This window comes from Capsicum annuum, chromosome 11, assembly GCF_002878395.1.
Source record: "Capsicum annuum cultivar UCD-10X-F1 chromosome 11, UCD10Xv1.1, whole genome shotgun sequence".
NCBI lineage: Eukaryota > Viridiplantae > Streptophyta > Magnoliopsida > Solanales > Solanaceae > Capsicum > Capsicum annuum.
Window position 1 is genome coordinate 33171286 of NC_061121.1, and position 16702 is coordinate 33187987.

General features: G+C 34.8%; 1 protein-coding gene and 1 pseudogene across 1 annotated transcript; both read right to left on the reverse strand.

Moving 5' to 3' along the window:
- LOC107847224 overlaps window positions 1-4332 on the reverse strand; it is a 20116-nt pseudogene extending 15784 nt beyond the window's left edge.
- A 1272-nt stretch (window positions 4333-5604) lies between these two features.
- Window positions 5605-10261, reverse strand: LOC107846558 (glutathione S-transferase U13-like). The gene is made up of 5 exons (XM_016690916.2): window positions 10137-10261; window positions 9783-9909; window positions 9075-9148; window positions 8871-8979; window positions 5605-5991 (listed from the first exon to the last, which is right to left on the reverse strand). The coding sequence occupies exons 1-5, from the start codon at window positions 10259-10261 to the stop codon at window positions 5605-5607; spliced, it is 822 nt and encodes a 273-aa protein (XP_016546402.2).
- Between the last annotated feature and the right edge of the window lie 6441 nt (window positions 10262-16702).

Genomic DNA, 16702 nt, shown 5'->3' on the forward strand with positions numbered 1-16702 from the left:
TATAATTTTTTCAAAAATAAATACACATTTAAATTCATTTTTTGTCAAGAAGTGATACAAAAATTAAGTTCTTCATTAACTCTGGTATAGACAGGACATTGTTTAAAGTCAACCCTTTGACTGATGTCATTTTCAGGCAGACTTTTCTTGTTCTTTCAACTTTTGTAGTTGCGAAGTTGGCCATGCATATCTTCTCTTTGCCTTGATCTGGAGCAAAAGAAGCAAACAACTCCTTATTTGCACAAACATAGTGGGTGACACCGGAATCCATTCACCATTCTCAAGGTTTTCCCACCAAGTTGCATTCAGGTAGCATGGCACATAGACCATTCATTTATTTCTTGGATTCAGACATATTTTATTGGTCCATTTGTTTGACTTTATTTGGGGCACGATAATCTGTTGATTTTGGCCAATCTTGCCATAATTAAAGCATTTCTCCTTGAATTTCTTCTTAGGTTGATTCCTTTCATGTCCAGCTTTCTTTCATTTTTTGAAGTTATTGTGGTCGTCTTCTAAAATATTTGCTCCACTTATTGTAGAATTTCCTTTCGACTTTCTTTCCACAACTTTGTCGTCTTCTTCAATGCGTAGTCTTACTATAAGATCTTCGACTATCATCTTCTTTAACTTATGTATCAAGTAGTTCTTAAAGTCCTTCCACATAATGGTAAGTTCTTTATTATTTCCGCAACTTGAAATACCTCGTTCACAACCATACCTACAATTAAGTTCATGTGAACATTAAGAACATTTTTAATATGTTCAACAAAGGTATTCATCAAACTTATACCTTCCGCGAGGAGATCGTGGATGATAACTTGCAGTTCATGAACTTAAGATACAACAGACTTGCTGTCAATTATTTTAAACTCAAGGAATCTTTCAATGAAGAAATTTTTTGTTCCAGCATCCTCAATCTTTTTTTTTCTTTCTAGCGCGCCCCTCAACTCTTTTGTTGTCTTTATTCCATTATACACATTATATAGTTCATCTTGGAGGCCATTTAGAATGTAATTCCTGCATAGGAAATTGGAGTGTTTCCATGCCTCCATAACGATAAATTTCTCCTGGTCCAAAATTTTCTCAGGCACTTCTGGAGCTTCTTCAGATGTGAATCTTTGAAGACATAAAGTTGTAAGGTAGAAAACATCTTCAGTTGCCACCTTTTAAAATCAACACCCATAAATTTTTTGGTATTCTTCGCTGGTGCCATTACCTGCGGAGCACTCATACAACTCGTTGTGGTAATATTAGTTGCTGCCACAATCATTACAGTATCATTCACTTGACTGTCAGTAGTCATCTTCCTGTCACAACAAGACAGTAAATTTTAGTATATCAAAATACTACTTATAAAGCTGCAGCAACTTTAAACACCTCTTGTTTCTAGTTTAACGATGAAGTTTTTATGACTTTCATTCATCAACCAAATGACCTCTAACTTGTGATGAAGATTTTATTTCTTCAAATCACTTGTTAAGTTCAAACGGAGTAGAAAGCTTAAATTTTTAATCTTCGGAAATCAAACAATACAGATTATGAGAAAAAAAAACTTTAGTGAAAAGAAAATTTCACCAAACAAGCAAAAAAATATAGATTTTTTGTCAATTATTTCCTTAAGATTGTTGTTTCGGGTACAAAAAAATATCTGTATTTTGACAAAATACCTGTAACATAAGGTCAAGAATAAAGCAAGAACACTTATGAAGTTTCCGACACCTTCAACACTAGATCTAAAATGACCTTTCAAAAAAATGTGTTTTCAGTATTTTAAAAAAAATTAGATGAGGCAGAAAAAGCCAAGTCCTTCGAATTTATGGAGTGTCCTTAAGGAAATAATTCCCCTCAATTATCCGAAGTTGCGGAATTTTTCTCCCAGGATAAAATGGCTTAACAATTTGACTGTAGTAGTACATCAAATGATCGAATTCTCTTCGCACTCACTCAACAGTTAGATGATCACATGGAGTATTTTAGAAGACAAGAAATATTTTCAAGTGCAGAAAAATTTGTACTAAACCTGCAGAAAAATGCAGGTTTATATAGCCATTGAGTGCTACTTCCGAAAGGTGACAATGGTTCACCAAAAAGGTGTATACTTTCTGAACAGTTATGTCTGTCCATTCAAAAGAGTGTGTCTTTTCTGAATAGCCATAACCATCCAAACAGTCATATCTTTTCCCAAAATAGTGTGTCTTTTACTCGAAGAGTTGTGTCCCTTCCACTCAACTTTTCATTTTTCATTCACACCAATTGAACCAAACATATTTCATCTATATCATCCTCCTCATATGATTCGATGATGATCTGATTATCAATTTTCTATGAATCCTTAGCACCATAATAGGATCCACCACTAGATTTTGTCTCTAGCTCTTCAATCATATTGTGTGTCTCTCCATCTAAACTTGGGACTTTTCTTTCAACTTCATCATTCATTGGATCGTTATGTTCTTCATCAACTTTCAATATTTCCACTGAGCCAATGGTTGAACTTGATGCAATGGATGATTGACCAGAGACTTTAACGTCTACTATATCTCCCTTAATAGTTTCTCCGATAAATTTATCACCGGCATATAGATTTTCAAACATGCCTCTTTAGAATATACTTCAACATCTTTCATGTTCAGACTTTTATGGTCAATTTTAGGATTTGCTTCTTTGATTTCCTCGATATCAACACCTTGTCTCTAGTCTGAACATCTTCAATAGCATCTTGCTTCTTATCCGTGTCTTCCTTCTCCACATGATAAATTATATTACATCCGATATAATCTCTTTCTAAATTTATGAAATCCAAGACATTTATTGCTCGACTCTCAGCTTCTAAGCATCTTTCCCAGCCTTCTTCTTCTTCAACAATTTTTTTAGTATGAACTATGTTGCTCTCCGTGGCTCGGCAATATCTTCTTATATATTCTATTTTTCCACACCAATAACATCTGAAAGTCTTTTTATAATTGTTAAAAGACTCTTCCTTATTTCCAGGCGAGCTTGAACCACATGCAAATTGAGAGTGAGGCATATCTCTTGCTTTTTCTTTAACGTTTCTCTTGTCAGCTACAAGAGCATTTCCTTCCATTTCTTTGACAAATTCCCCAATTAATTGTTTGGCTAGTAACTCCTGTGATGACAACAAATTCTCAAATTCCTCCAAGGATGGTTATTGAGCCCATCCCTGAATTGATGTCACAATGAGAATATATTCTAGTTTCAAACCACGAATGATAATGCTTCTCATTCGTGCTTCAGAGATAGCCTCATCCATATTCAATAAAGAAATCTCAGAACATAAGTTCTTAATCGTTAAAATGTACTCTACAATAGAAAGATTACCTTGAATGGTGTTCGCCAGTTCATTCTCCAATATTTGTAGCCGAGCTTCATTCTTCTTGTTGAACAACTGTCGAGGGTTCTCAAAATATCATAAGCTGATTTACACCTTATAATAAGGTCAAATAAATTGGAGGAGATGGACCTTTTTAGAATGAACTCTGCCTTTGCATTAATCTGTTTCCACTTCTTGTATGCACTACTATTCTCCGGTTCGTCGTTCGGAGGACTTGTGTTACTCCCATTAACAACATCCCATAAATCCTCGCCCACAAGGTATGATTCCATACAAGTCTTCTATACCTTGTAATTGAACTGATTCAACAACTCCATTCCCATTCCATTAACACGACCGCTAAAATCAATTCGCACAAACCAGTTGAATCAACCACAAATTCGATCGTGAAATAAACACAAGCCAATCTACGACTTTGGCTCTGATACCATGTAGAGAATAGCAGAAGAAAGGTGTAATTGGAGAGACCTTCTGCTATCCCAAGATCATTAACTAAGATTGGAAGATTCAACTAAAGAAAAGGAAGCTAAGAAAGTAGAAGGGAGATATTGAATAAGAGAGCTTAGGTATAGAAGAAGACTACTTTACATGCTTTGTATTGGATTTGCTTTTGAATGGTTATGAATGTTCAAGACATCCCTATTTATACTTGTGTATAGATGATTCTAGAAAATATTCTACTTCTACAAGAAAAATCTTTATCTTCTACTTCTACTCTAGATATTTCCTATCCAAGTGACTACACTAGATTATCCTATAAACTTATCTAGAACCTATGTTTCTCTAACTAGACTATTCTTGAAATTTAACTAGAAAACTATGATACTTGTTCTTCGAAAAAATCCACTTTAGATATTTTTCACAAATTGTTCCTCCAAGAAATCATAGCCCACAGATTTTATGCTAAGGGCTATACGAGGCCTCATGACAAATGTAGTAGGCCATGATCCTAATAGTTTCACATCATTTTCAGCCATGATCAAGGCAGAGTTAGAAATAGAAGTTGCAATTATAGAGTAGAGTAAATTAAATAGGTGATGTTTTCAAAATATTATTGGGCAAGTGTATGAGATATAAATAGTGCTTAAAGTGTGGTGTGAAGAGTGGGCTGTGAAGCTGGCAAGGTGTGTGGTCCTCATGGATGCTATCTATTTTAATTTTAACTTGTTGGATGCCAACTCGGATCTTTGACTTAGTGCATCGGCAAATTGGTCCTCCCAGGCTTGTGCTCAAACCTTGCATCAAAGTGTTGTCACCATCAAAACGAGAGGACCTTACTGGTTTGTCCATTTGTTGTAAATTCTGACTATGTAAAATTCTTCAAAAAGAATTTGACATTTTGAGGGTACTCCTCCTCCATCCCAAAAAATTTCAACATTCTGAAACTTATATCTTGAATATGTCATTATGTTTAAGTGATTATAAAACCATTAAAACTCATGGTCTCAAACATGTTGTAGCACTTACACAACTATGAATTGTTAAGGAAATATAGGCATTAAGGAAATAGTGCCAAACAGAGTGAACCAATGTAGTAACTAGTAATTGGTATGTCAGACTATATCAGGCTTAGTTATACATGATTCAAAAGACAAACCATGATCGAATCAAAAATCATCCACATAACAAAATCTTTAAGGGATCGTTTGGTTTTAAAACAAGCAACGAAATTGTCCTTTACCAGTGTCATGAGAGTTAATTTCTTCTCCAAACATAGAATAACATGACTTCCAGAATAGCAAGTCAATGTTGCACCATTTAGAATTAAGCAACAGATAGTAGAAGTGGCTTCATCTACTCATTTCTGAATAGCTTATAGTACAAGTGGCTTCATCTACTCATTTCTGAATAGCTTATAGTACAAGTGGCTTCATCTACTCATTTCTGAATAGCTTATTAAGTTATGCCTTAGAATGAAAGACAATTTCGAATCTGCTTTGTCTATGAACAAGGAAGCTATAAGTAATGCAACTATGAATCTCATGGAGAGTTCGATCCTGGCTCAGAATGAACGCCGGCGGCATGCTTAACACATGCAGTTGGACGGGAAACACGGGAAACGGTGATCCAGCTTATTTGTTGGATAGGTTAGCCCCTTCTCCTTCAGGAGATGCAGCAAGACTACCTTCTCATCTGAGAACAAGACAGATGCCAAGGCAAGAAGCCCCCAAGGACAATGCATTTTGTTTGGTCCTTTCAAAGACCAAATGTTGTGCTCATACATCATCTTAACTAGAGACTGAAAATAACTACCAAGACACACATCTTGATCCTTGGGCTCTCATTTTAGCCATAATGACCTTCGCAGCATCGGCAAGCTTATCAGTTTCAGGCATGACATCTTTGACAGCACTATCAGCACAAAAATCTTCAGCCCATTTGTACAGACATGGAGTCTTGGATTCATCAAGCAGCGTTACGTTGTTCATCTTCTCAGTCACCCTCAGCCAACCCAAGAAACAGCCAAGTGCAATGTCCAAGTACCCAATTGTGTCACCACCAAAGAACGTCTTGCCTTTGCTGCAATTCTTGAAGATATCTTCCAACAGCACCAGACCTTCAACCAGCAACTCCGTTGCTGCCTTTTTGGCGTCCTCTCCTTGTGCTGCTACTATGCCACCAAGTGATGGAAACCACTGCAGCATTTAAAATTTAGTACTATATACTACCCGTGGCAGGGTGAGGAATTCTAATGGGATTTGCTCGAACCTACTATCTGAAGCAATTTTTGAGCCACTTTACTATATTTTCATGAAAAACGTCTTTCATGTCAAGAGGTTCAGCAGTTTATAAGTATTAAAAAGAGATTGTTTATGACCTATTTGTACAATACGATTTTCCAACAAACTGAATTGAATTGAACGCCCTTCAATGTGTTTCCACCTCGAAATACTACAATTGCAACTGATAAGAAAAACATGAACCGCCCAAGAATCCAATATTTATTAGCCTATAAATGATATGCAGAACACTACTGCAAACACTCTTTGATTTTGTTCTTTGCCAAAATGTACACAAACCAAAGATACCACTAGGTGCACTTTTTTACTTATTTTTCTCATAATGTGATTACTAATGCATTTGGACAGTTTTATATGAGCTATAGCACTACTAAAAGGATAGGACAAATTTTGTAGCTAAACAAATGGAAATCACAAAATTCGTTAGCTACGAACAATTTAAAGATGAAGAGGAGGTGTGTCGAGGGTGGGGAGGACGTAATTAATGTGAAATGTCACTTGTGGAACTTGTTTTCTCTACTTTCATTAGGAAAGTCATTTTTGTCATTTTTAAGAAACTTATTTTCCTAGAGAAAATACTTTACAATTTTTTCTACCAATTGAACATAGGAAAATTGAAAAATATTTTCCTCCATGCCGATCACACCCTTGGTATTCTATCTTGATGTAAGTCTTCAGAACAAGAGATCTTACTGAAAAAATGAAAAATATTTGGTACAGAAAAGTGTTTTTGTTGTACATTTTCTCGTAATGATTAACGTCTCATCTCTTCATAACCTAGAGTTTGGTTACTTTTTTTTCTCTAAGAAAACATTTTCCACACTGAACACACCTGAAAGAAAGACAGGCTGAACTATTGGATTTACAATCAACCAGTCTACAAATTAAAATATTTACATTTTGGAAGACATGAATATCTTGTTAATTAACTGCTCAAGAGTCGTGATTAACAACCATGCAGTCCACAAGACACATTATAGATGTCATTATCATGTAACAATTGCCCTATACATTACACAAACATAAAGGCGGAAAATATACCACAAAGAAAATGACACACACATTAAACAGTCCAGGTACCTATTGATGTTCTTCACTATGACATAGGCCGGCACAGTTTTAAAACACATTATTAGGATCTAACGTTAACTTTCTTATATGTAATTGGCATCTTTATCGCATTTTGTTGATGTGAAATTTGCGTAGTGTGTTATATGAGTGTATTTGACTTTGATATAACAGAAGTCATTTTTCTGATGTGTTTTTTGTCGTAGATTTTTTCTCCCGTGTTTGGCTAGTAAGTGAGAAATATTTTTTGAAAGATGTATATTTTATAAGTTAATAACAATATTAGCCAATTGTGGAGCAGTTTGATAAAACCATGAAGCATTAAATGTGAAAAATAATGTCTCAGCAATAATTTGAGCAAGTAACAAGAAACTAAAAGTTAAGGTACTTAAATGGGAAAAAAAGGGTTCAACAATATTTTCCGGCAACCAACCACCATAAAAATAAATCCACATCATGATGGAAAGCATTTTCATGTAAAATGACGTTGGTCATATTAAACACACTCTAAAATAGGGGGAGAGTCGAAATTTTCACTAAATGAATTCAAAAATATGAAGTAAATACACAATTAAGTTGAGGACAACATCTAATATATATAAATAATTTTAACCTTAGGGATGTTTGGATGAACTCCTTACCCCTGCATACCCCTACGTAACTACGTTGGAGCTACAACTTCATCAACGGGTTTGATAGAGCCCAATAACTTTGGACGAAACCTTGTATTTGCCTCTAAAATTCACTTATTATTTGTAAATAATTGATTTATCAATAACTCAGTAAATTGCATTTTCTAGAATGCAAAATCCAAAAACTTAAAATTCTATTTCCTTTACTGCTCGAGAATACATCATAGTGAAATGTATATATAATTATGCACTACTAAAAAAAAAAAAAGGGTAAAACCGACCACTTGTTCCCCAAAAACCGACCACAAAACTGATCAAATTTCGTGGTCGGTAAAGTTACGGTAGGTTTTTAAAGACCGACCACAAGTGGTTGGTTTTTTAAAATATATATATATTTTAAAAATTCATTATTATTTTATTAAAATTATAAAAAATAATTTCAGGAAAAAAAAAACTACCAAAAGTGGTCGATTTTTTATTAAATTTATTTAATTAATTTAATAAAAAACCGACCAATTGTGGTAGATTTTTATTCAAATTAATTAATTAAATTTGATATAAAACCGTTCTCTGGAAAAAAATTGAAAAAACGATCATTTGTGGTCGATTTTTTTGTAAATTTTTTTTAAAAATAAAAATCAAAACCCAAATACACAATGCAACAAGAACAATCCAATACAGTAGTAACCAAACAATACAGCAGCAACAACAACCAAAAACTAAATATAAATACTTTCAAAAGTCTACAACAGGTACAAAATGTCCTACAAAAGTGAGTATGAAAAAACTACAACAATACTTTCAAAAAACAAAATGTCTAAATTATAAATACAACACATACAAAAATCAAAAAACTAAAAGTCATCATCATTGAATTCGTCCTCGTCTTCCATATCATCATCCATGCTGAAATCATCCAGGGGGCCTAGACCTTTTGCAGCCCGAATGCATCACCAGGACACGGAGGAATAACCCCCGCAGTCTGAATGAAAGAGCTGAACTACTGCTGCAGCATCTTGATTTGTGATGTTGTTGCCTTCTCGATCTTCTTCTGTCTCTCTCTATTCAGCAAACCTCTCTCTGTTCAGCAAGTTCTTTAGTGAGTTGAGAAATCATATTTTGTAGTCTTTCAATGGTTTCTCTATCAACTGAAGAGCTACAGTATGCATCGCTGGGTGAACACCTAATATTATCGCCAAAAAATTTGTGTGGAATCCGTAGAAATGACCTCTATTTGTAGGACCCACAGCTTTTGTCCACAACTCCTCCTCTACATACTTGGGTATTGGGTCACCCTGACTTTCAGGAGGCTGACTACTACGATTCTTAGCAACAAGACGCGTATATTCGTCCTATATTTAAAGTAAAGTTAATACTAAAAGTAAAAAAAATTAAAGTACTTATAATTCAAAATTTGTTTCTTACATAGACAGCTTTTGCACGAGCTTCAACCCAGACAGCTTCATCAGTCAAGTCCTTTTTCTTTTTCGTATGAGTCTCCTCGAATAGCTCATTCGTTGGTATTCACCTACCCTTATCTTTTTCCTGCATATGAAAACATTATATATCAATATTTAAATAATAAATAAATTTAAATAGAAACAAACACTTAACACTGTAAAAGTTACATGCCATTTTTTCCTTCATAGCAAGACTACTTCTGGCACCCGCAGTATGTAGGGAGTCACCCGTGGATGATGCTCGGGATTTCTTTACTTTTTCACTTAACAATTGGTATTTTGCGCTAATCCAATGGCAAAGATACAGTGGCCATATGGGTGCAAGAATCCACTTAGGTTTTACCGATTTCTTTTGGGCATAATCCAAGAGACCGTTAAATCTGGCTCTACATCTTATGAAAAAGTTCTGCTTTATAAGAAATGTATTTGCATCATCCCACCAGTAAAATTTCTACAACAAAAATATAATATTCAATCTTTGATTCTAACAAAGCGTTAATAAGTAGTCAAAAAGTTAAATCGTTACCTTAAATTCTTCAAACATTCTATCCCTGTCAGGTTCTGGAACTTTTTGCCAGCTGGTCCAGTAGCTGTTGAAGTGCCGAGTAATGCATATTAGCCCTTTTTTTCTAACTCCATCATCCAGCCTAAACCTACAACACAAGATCAAACAGTAATTTCATAGAGCATAATAATCTAGTAATGAAAAAATGAGTAACGTTATTATATTTAGAAATCTTACCCTCTCGCTACTGGAACAAGATAAATCCTCCCAGAATCATCGCTATCTCCTAGTTTCCTAGTAAGTGATGGTGGATACACTAGCGTGGGCGGATCTGAAGCACTAGATGGAGTGCCTCCAAGATGAAGATCCGACAACCCAATAGATCCAGCTGAATCACTGCGCAAAGCTGCGTGACTACTGCAGGAGGGTATTGATGATGGTAGATGTATGGAGGGGCCAACGACCATCTGATAGTATTGTGCTGGTGGTGGCACGATCATACGAGCAGAATGAGTCGGTGTAGACCCATGTAGCGGCCCTACATATGTAGGAGTAGGTATCGAGTCCTCGAACGACCTAGAATATGAGGTTCGTGTTGTCGCATCAGCAAACCGACCCTCAAATATATGAATACTTGTGGGTCGTCTATAAGACGGAGGTTGTCTATTATTTTTGGTTTCATAGTATCAACTTTTCCCTTACCATTATCACCTCTGCCTGACATCTAAATTATGTTAAGTTAACAAGTAGTTAGTTCCTACAAAATGAATATATAAGAAAACATTCCAAGTAACTAATTTCAAGGTACTAATACAACGCAAGATATAGACAAGAATATTTTTATTACTATATAAATCATGAAAAAATGGAAACAACAAACTTAAACAGTATAGTACATATCAATCTTAAACAAGAAACATAAAGGTAAATATATAGTACAAAGCATACAGACGTCAATACATAATAAATACAACCTACACAATTAATCCTCCTCTTCTGAAGACTCTCCACTAAACCATTCACCCTCTTTGGAGGTGTCCTCATCTCCTTCCCACTCAGCCTCTTCTTCCACAATATTAACTTCTTCAAATATATTTTTTGAATCATTCAAATCGTCCACTAATTCAACGTCCACTAGTTGGTGATCAATTTGCATTTTATTTTGATACGCAGGATCTGGCACATTCTCAACTTCCACCCAGCCTATAGGCTTTGTTTTGATTACAGCTCACCAATCAAACTTGTCATTGTACAACGGATAAGGAGCATAATGCACTTGTTTAGCATTTTGCGCTAGAACAAATGGATCGTAAATAGGATACGACCTATTGTGCTTTACTTCAATGATGTTCTGCTCCCTATGAACTCTTGTGCTTCTTGTGCTTGGATCAAACCACTTACATCAAAAGAGGATAATTTTTTTATTGGGAAACCGTCATACTCAAGTTCTAAGATCTCGTGTATGATGCCAAAGTAATCAACATCATCATCACCCTTAACCCAAACACCACAATTGTTTGTTTTCCTTGTTCTAGAGTGTTGTTCGGTGGAAAAGTTAAACCTATTTACTTTGTATTGAGACATTGCATTAGCTTCAACTGGACCCAAAGAAATATCTCTCAAAAGCTTATCGTATGCGGCTGCATTCGGTGAATGGTGTACCTAAAAATATTATACATATATATATTTTAGTTGAGGAATGTGTAAATGTTTAAACTTTGTAGAAATATTAATACACTTGTGAACCTCATTTTTAAACCACGTTGCAAAGGATGCATACACTTGATTTTCGTAGAATTGAGTCTTAAATAAACTGAACATCCAACATGGGAAACACAATTAGTTTCTTTAACGGAATGAGTAAACAAATAAGATATGTTAAAATTTCAATCTCCTTACTTCAGAAAGGGCTTAATTTTTGGGCAATTCAGCATGACATACAAAGTTGCTGACTTGCGCTCCATGGGAGTGAGCCGGCGAGGTATGGTCTTTTTAGCCTTACAACCAGATTATTGAAAATTGATATCGGTTGCAAATGAGGCTCATTGACATTGTCCTGATGACGATTCAATCGGTTTCTTGAACAAGCAACTTCAACACTAAAGTAGTATGAACAAAATTGAGAAGTTTCTCTTGCAAGATATGCCTCGACTATAGATCATTCCACCCTATGTTTGTTTTTGGGACCCTTTCTTAATTTTTCAATTGCCCTGTACAATGTTAAGGTTAGATGTTTACTATATTTAAAAAAGATATGTATGAATTTAAATATGTTATGTTACAAATGCTTACTGTTTGAATGGATACATTCACCTAGTATGAACTGGACTGCCTAGCCGAGCTTCGTACACAAGGTGAATGGAAAGATATTTTATCACATCAAAGAACGCTGGCAGGAAAATCTTCTCTAGCTTGATGGTGATAACAACAATATTACTTTCCATTCGCGTCAGATTTCTTCTTTTAATGTGGTGGCACATAAGTCTTTGAAGAATAAACTGATCTCTGCTATTGGTTTCCATATGTTTTCAGGTAAATCGATAAAAGTAATTGGAAGTAATTGTTCTATGAAAACATGACAATTATGGCTTTTCATTCCATGCAAGATTCCTTATGTCATATCAACCCTCTTTCCCAAATTTGAGGCATATCCATCGGGCATATTCAAACTTTAAATCCACTCACATATTTAACGTTTTTTGTCCAACTTGAATGTAAAACTAGCCTTGGGCTTAAGAACATTGTCGTTGGGCCCCTGCTGTAAGTGTAATTCTCTGCGGTTGTAATATTCTGGTAAGTCAAGTCTGGCCTTAGGATTATCCTTTATTTTGCCGGTGACATCCATAACTGTGTTGAACAAGTTGTCAAAATAGTTCTTTTCAGTATGCATGACATCAACATTATGTATAAGTAAATTATCTGGCCAATATTCTAACTCCTAAAATATACTTTGCTTAGTCCAGTTATGCGAAATGTCATATCCATCAAGCATGTACAATTGTTCCTCGCTGGCTTTAGGCAAATCCTGAACTATTTTCCAGGCGTCATGACTAGACAGCCTTAGAGGTGGACCATCATATTCCCTTCTATTCCTTCTGAATGCATTCTTGAGTCTCCTAAATTCATGATCAGGTGGCAAGAAACAATGATGACAATCAAACCATGAATTTTTTCTGCCATTTCTCAATGTGAAAGATTTTATTTTTTCCATGCAGTATGGACAAGCCAGCTTTCCAGCTGTCATCCACCTAGACAATATTCCATAAGCAGGAAAATCATTAACAGTCCACATTAGATATGCACGCAGATTGAAATTCTATTTAAGAGAGATGTCCAAAGTTTCAACCCCCTCATACTATAAAATTTGAAGTTCATCGATCAATGGTTGCAAGTAGACATCTATTTCGCTTTTTAGATTACGTGGTCCAGGAATAACACAATTTAGAAATATATAGGGACTAGTCATCAACAGTTCAGGAGGAAGATTATAAGGAGTGATAAATACAGGTCAACATGAATATCGCGCACCACCAACTGAAAAGGGAGAGAACCCATCCGCACATAATCCCAATCGAATGTTTCGTTGCTCAGCTGCAAAATCTGGATAAGTTGCATCAAAATGCTTTCAAGCCTCTCCATCAGATGGATGACACTTAACACCAGTGGGCCTTCTATTTTCACTGTTCCATCTCATATGAGGAGCTGAGCTATTTGAAGCATACAACCTCTTCAACCTTGGTATAAGAGGTAAATAATGCATCTCCTTAATAGAAATTTTATTTTCAGTAGAACCACGCTTATATCGAAAGTGCTGACAAAACTTACAGAACTCTAGGTTAACATCTTCCTTAAAGTATAACATGCAACCATTTTCACAATAATCAATTCTAACCAAGGAGAGACCTAAATTTGAAACCAATTTATTTGCCTTATAGAAAGAATTAGAAACCTCCAAGCCGGGGTCAACTAACTCTTTAATAAGGTCTATCATTGAGTCCATTCCTCCTTCAGCAATATTCCAGTCAGATTTAATACTTAATAATCTAACAGCAACATACAAACGAGAGTGCGAACACCCGTCAAACAAAGGATGACTAGCAGCATGCAATTCTTTGTAGAAATTGCCCGCTTCGCTATTAGGAACATTTTCAACATTTTCCCTAAAGTCAACCCCGTGTTGCATCCCAAAAGCATCGTGCACCATTTCTATCATCCTAGTATCTTGATATTCATTATGCCCTACAAACCTGCTACTTTCTCCAACAACAAAGTTATTTTGTGCAACATCACCATGAATACCACGCAATCTTAAAAAGTCCTCGTGAAACCCCTTTCTATAAAGGTGTTCCTTTACATCTTCTTCACTTACAAGATTTATACCATCACATCTAACAAAAGGACAACGAATAACCCAAAAATATGTCCAAATATCAAGTGTCTTAGCATGTTCAACAAATCTTTTGACACCTTCAACAAATTCCTCCCTAATACCCATTCTATCATCATTGTTCCGGCTATATATTCAGCTATAACAGGTTCCATCTACGCAATCAATCAGATTCAACTAATTAGATCAAGTCACAAAAAGGTAACCATTTTTAAGTAACTAATCCACCAAACAAGTCACATTCTAAATAAAAAAATTACCTCTAAAGTCCTTACACTTAACCATTTTTAAGTAAGTAATCCACCAAACAAGTCACATTCTAAACAAAAAAATCACCTCTAAAGTCCCTATACTTAACCATTTTTAAGTAACTAATCCACCAAACAAGTCACATTCTAAACAAAAAATCACCTCTAAAGTTCCTACACTTAACCATTTTCAAGTAACTAATCCACCAAACAAGTCACATTCTAAACAAAAAAAATCAACTCTAAAGTCCCTACACTTAACCATTTTCAAGTAACTAATCCACCAAACAAGTCACATTCTAAACAAATAAATCACCTCTAAAGTCCCTACACTTAACTATTTTCAAGCAACTAAGTATTAAAACAAAACCACATTCAAAACAAAAAAAATCCTCTTAAGTCCCTAAACTTAACCATTTTCAAGAAACTAAGTGTCAAAACAAAACCACATTCAAAACAAAAAAAATCCTCTTTAAAGTCCCTAAACTTAACCATTTTCAAGCAACTAAGTGTCAAAACAAAATCACATTCAAAACAAAAAAATCCTCTTTAAAGTGCCTAAACTTAACCATTTTCAAGTAACTAAGTGTCAAAACAAAAAAACTTCCTTTAAAGTCCCTACACTTAACCATTTTCAAGCAACTAAGTCTCAAAATAAAATCATATTTTAAAGTCCCTAAACTTAACCATTTTCAAGCAACTAAGTGTCAAAACAAAAAAATATCCCCTTTAAAGTCCCTACACTTAACCATTTTCAAGCAACTAAGTCTCAAAATAAAACCACATTTAAAACAAAAAAATCCCCTTTAAAGTTCCTACACTTAACCATTGTCAAGCAACTAAGTATCAAAATCAAAACCACATTCAAAACACAAAATTTCCTTCAACGTCCCTAAACTTAATCATTTTCAAGCAACTAAGTGGCAAAACAAAAAAAATCCTTTTTAAAGTTCCTACACTTAACCATTTTCAAGCAACTAAGTCTCAAAACAAAACAACATTCAAAACACAAAATTCCCTTCAACGTCCCTAAACTTAACCATTTTCAAGCAACTCAGTGTCAAAATAAAAAAAAATACTTTTTAAAATCCTTACACTTAACCATTTTCAAGCAACTAAGTCTCAAAACAAAACCACATTCAAAACAAAAAAGTCTCCTTTAAAGTTCCTACACTTAACCATTTTCAAGCAACTATGTGTCAAAACAAAAAAATCTCCTTTAAAGTCCCTACACTTAACCATTTTCAAGCAACTAAGTATCAAAACAAAACCACATTCAAAACACAAAATTCCCTTCAAAGTCTCTAAACTTAACCATTTTCAAGCAAATAAGTGTTAAAACAAAACCACATTCAAAACCAAAAAAATCCTCTTTAAAATCCCTACACTTAACCATTTTCAAGCAACTAAGTCTCAAAACAAAACCACATTCAAAACGAAAAATCCGCTTTAAAGTCTCTAAATTTAACCATTTTCAAGGAACTAAGTGTCAAAACAAAAAAATCTCCTTTAAAGTCCCTACACTTAACTATTTTCAAGCAACTAAGTCTCAAAACAAAACCACATTCAAAACACAAAATTTCCTTCAACGTCCCTAAACTTAACCATTTTCAAGCAACTAAGTGTCAAAACAAAATCACATTCAAAACAAAAAAATTCCCTTTAAAGTCCCTACACTTAACCATTTTTAAGCAACTAAGTCTCAAAATGAAACCACATTCAAGATAAAAAAATCCTCACAATACAAGAAACAAGCAACAACAAGACCAACAAGATGTCAACAACAATGCTAGCGAATCGAACAAGGCCTCACACGGCTTCACTAGACTTTAATATGAACAATAACAAGAAGATAACAATAATGCTACTGAATCGAACAAGGCCACACACAGCTTCACTAGACTTCAATATGAAAAATAATAAGGTTTCATTATAACAAATTAGAGAGAAGTCAACTTGTCACACCCCTTTTTTTCAACTCCAAAAGATATCCTTTTAAGTTTGAAAGAGTTTTTATTATCAAAGTGACAAAAGATGAAAATTATTTCAAAAAATGATTATTTACATTTTTTATTTAGAGTTGCCACTTGGCATAATTCGGTGTGCCAAGTCACCTTTAAAAAATCCTTTTCAAAACTGTTGGACTCTTTGAAACTGGTTTGCGAACAGAGATTCTGATAAGGAATTCTGTTGACCGAGGGGAAGGTGTTAGGCACCCCTTGGTCCCGTGGTTCGACTACGGTCGCTTGGTGGAGCGTATCGGCTAATTTTTGGGCACTAAGAACGTATAAAACACATAAACAAAC